General features: G+C 43.4%; 2 protein-coding genes across 2 annotated transcripts in view; both read left to right on the plus strand.

The window, feature by feature from the left end:
• The window catches only part of LOC106456387 (uncharacterized), a 2,148-nt gene extending 764 nt beyond the window's left edge, over window positions 1–1,384 (plus strand). The window contains exons 2-3 of the mRNA XM_013913866.1: window positions 340–428; window positions 527–1,384. Of these exons, the coding sequence (XP_013769320.1) occupies window positions 340–428; window positions 527–1,259 (822 nt within the window). The 3' untranslated portion in view covers window positions 1,260–1,384. The remainder of the gene's footprint in view (window positions 1–339; window positions 429–526) is intronic.
• A 905-nt stretch (window positions 1,385–2,289) lies between these two features.
• The window catches only part of daglb (diacylglycerol lipase, beta), a 10,998-nt gene continuing 5,792 nt past the window's right edge, over window positions 2,290–7,495 (plus strand). Inside the window, exons 1-10 of the mRNA XM_005721893.1 lie at window positions 2,290–2,968; window positions 3,070–3,221; window positions 4,380–4,554; window positions 4,659–4,926; window positions 5,058–5,180; window positions 5,267–5,394; window positions 5,472–5,598; window positions 5,697–5,780; window positions 6,690–6,767; window positions 6,853–6,933. Coding sequence (XP_005721950.1) covers window positions 2,874–2,968; window positions 3,070–3,221; window positions 4,380–4,554; window positions 4,659–4,926; window positions 5,058–5,180; window positions 5,267–5,394; window positions 5,472–5,598; window positions 5,697–5,780; window positions 6,690–6,767; window positions 6,853–6,933 — 1,311 coding nt within the window. The 5' untranslated portion in view covers window positions 2,290–2,873. The remainder of the gene's footprint in view (window positions 2,969–3,069; window positions 3,222–4,379; window positions 4,555–4,658; window positions 4,927–5,057; window positions 5,181–5,266; window positions 5,395–5,471; window positions 5,599–5,696; window positions 5,781–6,689; window positions 6,768–6,852; window positions 6,934–7,495) is intronic.

The raw sequence follows: 7,495 nt of genomic DNA on the forward strand, positions 1-7,495 counted from the left end.
GACAAAAAGTGTTCTTGACTTTTTGATGTATGTTCTTGATGTATCATTAATCCATCTCAAAAACATTTGCCCCCATCAAAGAGGCCATAGTAACACTGACTTCTTACATGAAAAAATGAAAATACAAAATGTAGTCTTTATTTATTTCTGCTATATAATCTTAGCACACGGTGTCACTGGGGTTTATATGTGGTGTTTCAATGCAGCCTGCTCCCAGATATGGTTCGTGAGCGGCCGCATGAAGCAGCGGCTGATTTTAAAGTGATGATTTAAAAGTGTAAAACTGAGAGCTTTTCGAGATCTCTTGCTTGCTGAAATGTGGTTGTCTTTCTTTTCTAGATTCCCTCTGATGGAGCTGGAGGACTGGGGCCTCCTCAGTTGGACTGTGAAACAATCGCCACCCCATGCCTGCGAGATGTGTCACATGTGTAAGAAACAAGTCTAAACTCATCAGTACACCCAGAAATTGAAATTATGAGCATATACTTATTTGGTTTTCTTAATCATTTTTAATTGTTTATTCTAGGCTGCAGATGTATTTACCTGGATGTGTCGAGCCAGAATTGGAAGACATCATTTGCCCTCCGTTACAGAGCTCAAACGTCTCAGATCGTCCAAATACACTTCCACAACCTTTTAATTGTGGCACGGCTTCTTCAGAGGAGCTGATAGAGGAGGAGAGGTTTTTCCTCAAGTTGTTTATTGAGCAGTTGGTGGCTCACATTGAGATAAAGACCCACACACCAAAAAGCAATGTGGACTTGAGTAAATTAGAGGCACGTGTGAGAGAGAGAACCCCTCTTGACTTACGGTTTACTGACCCAAAAGCCTTTGACAAAATGCTCATCCCCATCTACAAAGACCTTTGCACACAGTTTGGCTCCAAATACCTTCTGCTTGCTGCCCTGGACTCTGGGGATGTTGCCTTTGAAGCAGCTGTTGCAGAAGGACTGAAAACACGGCTAACAGCGTGTGCACGGAAACCTGACAACCTGTTGAAGAGGCTTTTCTCCAAGAGGTCATCCAAGGTTGCTCCGTTCAGAGATGTGAAATCACGTCACACTGATGAAAACAGCCAGGACGATGGAAAACCGATTCCATCTTTGATGAAAAGAAAGGGTGATGGTGTCCGGAAGAGGCTGTCCTCCATGGCTTCTGCTGTAAAAAAGAGATTTGGTGACAACTTTGTCACCAGCGAATGCCAAAAACGTGATTTCTTTAATGGCAAGCCTCAATTTATGATTGCCCCCCTTCTCTAATATTTATCCTGAGAGATCTGAAGATGAGCTATTAAATTTGTCTTTTTTTAAAGTAATGTTTATCTTGAAGGATTTAAGGAGGATTTGTTATATTTGGACTATTGTAATAAAACATTGAACATGGATCAGAGTAAGCTGTCAAGTTTCATGACTCTTCATGAGGAACTAAATAAGAACTGTAACTAATGACTAAGACCATAAACTTCACAGGAGAGTGTTTATTGATTGATTTATTGACCCTGTTATTGTAGGGTCTACCTTACAATATAAAGCACCTTGAGGCGACTGTTGTTGTGATTTGGCGCTATGTAAATAAAATTGAATTGAATTAAAGCCATACATTACACACACATAATCTTTGTCACCCCCTGTGGCAACGTGGCAAAATGATAATTTACTCATCTAAAATCTGTCAGGCAGTCAGTAATCCAAGAGATGGTGGGATAATGTTTCTGGCATTTCCCGTAGCTTCTCTCTCAGGAGCGGCTATACTGTATACAATGCTCTTGAGAAATCAAAGAAGGAAGCCCATTTGTACCATGCAGCCATTACTAGAAGTGGTATCCAAATATTGGTAGACTCAATACCAACACTGGCATATGTATTGGATCGATACTGTGCGATAGGATCTATACTTAGATACATACATACATCAGAAAGGAGACATGTCTGTGTAAATACTGGTCCTTTCAATAAGTCACACTTAACAAGTTTTATTTTTGTGATAGCTGTTGCTTTAGAAGACTGATTACCTATTAACTATTCAGGCATTCAAATAATAATGAACAGTCATTAAAAACGTGTTTTGACAGGTTGATGATAATTTAGTTCATAAGTCATGTCATGCTGCTCTTAAGCTGCCTTTAAGTTAAAAGTATCTGTATCGGTATAGGTATCGACAATACTCCCTCCAGTATCTCGTGTTATGAAATCGTGCTTCAGCTGGAAACTCTCAACAGAAGAGCGCTATATTTCTGTCTGTATGGTGACCAAGAAAGCGGAACTCTAGTTTGTCCCTGTTTCACCGGAAAACATATGCGGACGGACACTGCTAATTTTCCTGACAAAACAAACCCAAACCTACTCAAATGTATCAGTTTTTTGTTTCCCTAACATTTATCAGGCGACATGGCGTACTCAGTAATATGCTGACACATTACTAGCTAAGTAGCTAGTCCTTGTCATTGGTATTTGTGTTAATTTCTCGGAATAGCTCGATAGTATTTTTAGCTAAGGTTAGATGCTAATCGCGTAACATCCTGCAGGCTGTCCCATTAACAGCATTAGTTGCACGGTCTAATGCTAGCCAAACCAAGTGCCAGTAGGTCGCATACGTCTTAGAACAACAGAGTCACAGGTCGGTCTTGTCGGGTGTAGCTGACACAAGCGCCAGGGTGGAGTTAACGGTGTGGGGTCTAGATCGTATTGGATAATTATGCAACGTTGGAATTTTGATGAGACACCAGTGGGTGAAGATCGTTGCCAGCTGGGTTGGCTGTTGCTTTGTCAGTGAAGTCATGCATGACGTGAACTTTGTGTTGCTCAAGAGAAGCCTTTCCACCGTGTAGCGCCGAAGCCATCCTCAGTGAGAGATCTCCGCTGTTTACCTGCAAAATGCCTGGAATGGTGGTGTTTGGTCGGCGCTGGGGGATAGCCAGCGACGACCTGGTCTTCCCGGGCTCCTTTGAACTGTTCATCCGTATACTTTGGTATGTTGATTACTCTCGTGAATACTGAAACACCTTTGCTAACCTAAGCCTGTCTAACTCGGCGCATTAATATAACTGACTTTGTTGTTGTCTTTCTCCAGGTGGATTGGCACCATGGTGTTATTCATTTATCACAAGGGTCACTTCGAATGTAACGGGAGAGCAGTTCTTCATAGCTACCTGGTTGGACTGCTGGTTGTGCTGGCACTCATCATCCTCTCACTGTGTGCTATTGTCTACATCAGTGCTCAAGGTAAATTAGTTGGGGTTCATTAGAGGTCCGCCTCCTTAGTGCACACACAAGGGCCACAACCTTAACCTGAAAATGACTGAACTGTAACAGAGCAACCTAGGAACCGCAAGTAAGCCTGCAGTCTAAGAGCGAAGAGCTCTAATTGGGTGATGCTGTACCCAGTACTATAAGGTCATTAAGATAATTTGGGGCCTGATTATTCAAGACCTTGAATGTGAGGAGCAGGATTTTAAATTCAGTTCTGGATTTAACAGGAAGCCAATGAAGAGAAGCCAGTATCGGATAAATATGCTGTCTCGTTCTAGTCCCTGTCAGTACTCTTGCAGCAGCATTTTAGATCAACTGAAGTGAACCCTGAACTGAACAATGCCATTGAGTCATTTCCCGTTTGCTTCTTTAGCAACATATATTGAGCATCTCCTTTTTATTGTGTAAGAGTTTTCTGATGGGGAAAATTGGCAAATCCTAACCCATGCATTAGACCGTGCTCGAGAAGAAGGAGTGTGTCTTTTCCACACCTGCACTTTTCTAGAAAATGCCCAACAGAGGAGTGTATCACTAGTCATTCAGATATGAGTAGTCTTTTACGGGCTAGCTCCCTAGTACAGAGTACATATGATGGGGGAATAGAGCAGCTAGCGAGTGGGCATCCTGTAAGCTCCCTGCATGCTCTATTCTGGCAGCTTCTTGACTTAAATCTAATGGAGAATTTGGGGTAGTGTGGATACTTCTGAAGCGCACATTTTTCATGCTGTGTGCTACATGTGAGAAAGGACAGCTGTGAAGAATATTTTGATTTAATTCTCCTGCCTTTTCCTTCTTCATGTTGGGCGGAGAGCTGACTGAATGCTGGACTAACTTGTTGTCGCATCAAGTTGCGTTTTCTAAAAGATGTTTGCTAAGGGATAGCTGGTTAGAATACTAACTTTAGATGAAAACAGTTAAAACTGTCGCAGACCATAGCATGCATCAGTCCAACACGTGATTGGCTCACATGTTTTCTGGTTTGGCTGGTGATTGGCTCTTTGCAGAAACAATTTTACTGATTTGAAAGTTTTCAAACTAACACTCTTATATGTTGCACATTTAAAGATCTGCCTATCTGTTATGGAAGTTTCTTTCTGTATCTTTAGTGTAAATTAATTTTTACTCTGTCAGGTACCATTACAAACCCCGGCCCACGGCGCTCTATGCCTGCGCTGGTGTACCTGCGGGCGATACTGTATGTCCCTGAGCTGGTGTGGGCCTGTCTGGGAGCTGTCTGGGTGTCGGATGATGGCCGTGGCTGTGATCCTGCCACGGTAGGAGCCGTTATCTCGGCAGTTGTCGCCAGGTAGGTTGTTCAGGTGTGAGGATTTTGGTTTATTCAACTAGTTAATTAGTTAACGTTGCTTTGATCAACCTTTTCCCCCTCGCTTGTTTCTGTTGTGGCAACAGCTGGATCATCCTGCTGTTCACGGCCGTGGGGGTAGTGTTTGTTTTTGACCCACTGGGAAACCCTCGTCCTCAGCCTCCTGCCATGGAGCCGCTGGGAGTGCGAGACATGCAGAGCAGCGAGGGCACCCAGTTTCTATCCACGGCTCGCTCACTCGCTGTTAAAGTGTGGGAGAGCAGGCTGCGGCTCCTATGCTGCTGCCTGCCGCAGGACGAGAGCTCCCGGGCAGCGTTTTCCAGCATCTCTCAGCTCTTCAGCAGCTTCTTCTCTGTAAGAGATTTTTGAAACGAAGCAGAATACAGGCTGAAAAAAAGAATGTATTTAACATTAAAATAAGCTGCGTCGAATATAATTTCCACTGATGCAAAACCCACTGTGAGATCCTCTCTGTCATGCTGCAGGACACAGATCTGGTTCCAAGTGACATAGCAGCCGGTTTGGCTCTGCTGCACCAGGAGCAGGATAAGATGGAGCGAAGCAGAGATCCTGATGTCGTAGTCCCTCACAGCCCTTCCTCTCCTGTAGTAAGTCATGATTCATGTAGATGAAGTCGAGCTCATGCTGTGAAACCAGCAAAGCAGAATCCTACTTATTTATTTACCATTTCAAGGGAGAGGATCTGGAGGACGAGCTGGAGAAAGCCACCCACTGGATGCAGTTTGCTGCGGCGGCTTACGGCTGGCCGCTGTACATTTACTCCAACCTCTTTACCGGGCCCTGCAAGCTCAGTGGAGACTGGTAAGATGCTGTGCGCGTTGGAATCAGCGGAACCTTTGGTGAGACGAGTAACCCAAATCCTGAATCACGTGTTTCAGCTGCAGGAGTCGCATAGCCGAGGACGAAATCGTTGGAGGAGATCACCTCGGCTGCCACTTCTCATCCATCCTACAAACCACTGGTTTGCAGTACAGAGACTTTATCCACGTCAGCTTCCACAACCAGGTGGGGCTTTCACTCGCCATTTACGTTACATAAGGTTCAAGTTGAAGGCCACCTCCAGCCTCACGACAGCACATCTAAGCACACGTGGTATGTTGCAGATCTATGAGATCCCCTTCTTCGTGGCTCTGGATCATAAGAGGGAGGCGATTCTGGTGGCTGTCAGAGGAACTCTTTCACTGAAAGTGAGTTGGGACCTATTTTTTCCCCCCTTTTCCCTTGCCAAAAATAGTATGGGGTATCAGCTGTCTAAGTATGGATTGTTTGTTGTATGTTTGGTGTTTTTTTTTTTTTCTTCCCTTCCCCACAGACAGCCCTCTCATTCTTATTTTGAAAGTTGATGCTTACCAGCTAGACATGAGGTTTCCTGTCTTGTGTTTACTTGCTGGCAGGCTTTGATGTCACTCCACCAATCTGCCTTTGTGTCCTTGCTTTATATCACAGGACACCTTCAGAAGTCTTTTTCTGGCAGCTTGAGATATGAAACAAAACAATTATATGGTGGTGATTTTAGAATCATGACTGATCCATGCGTGGTGCTTTCCTCATACACAGACTTTAAGTGGCTAACCCATGTGTATTTTCAACTCATTTTCTTTTTCATCCCTCTGAGAGAACAGAGCTATCCACCATCACATTAATAGTGGACATTCCCTTTGTTCATATTTTGAAAAAAGCAGCTTTTGTACCGGCCTTTTCTGTGTGACAGATACAAAATCCAAAGAATACACTCAGAGCCACATTTGTAATGCTTACTGTCTATTCTTGTCTCTTAATTTTCAGTATCACTTCCCTCTTTTTGTGTTCAACGAAGTGAAAAGTCAGTGAAAGGATAGACTGATAAATATAGGTCTCATGTCCCCATCTGATGCCATGTGACCCTTCAGCACTCACTCAATAGCACTTCTACAAAAACAAAGTTGAAGTGAAAGAAGGTGTGTTTGCATCACTGAGTGTCGACACATGTGAGTGATGTAGGTGAAATGGTGATTAGATTTGGAATAATTTAACATTTCTTCTTATGAGTCTGGAGCTTCAGGAAGGAGCTGAATGATTTTTACCCACAAGAGAGTTAAACTTCATGTCTCCTGCAGGATGTCCTCACAGACCTGTCTGCTGAATGTGAGAACCTGCCTGTAGAAGGAGTGTTGGGAGCCTGCTACGCCCACAAGGTGAACATTCATTTAAATACAGCTCTCCAAGGTTGTCATTGTTGAGGTTCCTGCCAGATTCAGCAGATGTCTGTGTCTCCTGCAGGGCATCAGCCAGGCAGCGGGTTACGTCTACAAGAGGCTGGTGAACGATGGCATCCTGAACCAGGCTTTCTCCATTGCACCGGTAAGAAATGTAACTGGGCCAGAGGCTACCTTTCAGTTACACTTTAGGTTATTTTAGTTTTATCACAACTAGATCATTTCATCAAAGATCAGGTAGTACTTCCCACTAAACCACCTGAGAATCAGTAGTTTTCTTTGGGGTTTTTGTTTGTGTTTTTTCCTGTTAAAAGGTTTTTTTCCCTTCCCTTCCTTCCAAGTGCTTGCTAATAGAGGGTCATTTGATTTTTCTTTTTTTATTCTAATATTTTAGGGTCTTTCCAAAATAAAACGCCCTGAGGCGACTGTTCTTGTGAACTGACACTTCATAAATAAAACTGACTTGAATTTTATGAAGTCAGTCTGAGTTACGGGTGCTTGAAGTACACATGGGTGTGTCCAAATGTCCACCATTTGTGATCCTTGATGCTTGGCCACAAGAGAGAGCAACATAACCTTTTCCAGGCTAAAAACCAGGTTTTTTTCCTCATAACCACCTGAACATCAGTGTCACGGGACTTGTATAAAAACTGCACCGATTTAATGTCAAGAAGAACAGAAAACAAACGTTGCTATCCTGGATGTTT

This window comes from Pundamilia nyererei, unplaced genomic scaffold, assembly GCF_000239375.1.
Source record: "Pundamilia nyererei isolate P.nyererei 1_Seehausen unplaced genomic scaffold, PunNye1.0 scaffold00005, whole genome shotgun sequence".
In the NCBI taxonomy this organism is placed as follows: domain Eukaryota; kingdom Metazoa; phylum Chordata; class Actinopteri; order Cichliformes; family Cichlidae; genus Pundamilia; species Pundamilia nyererei.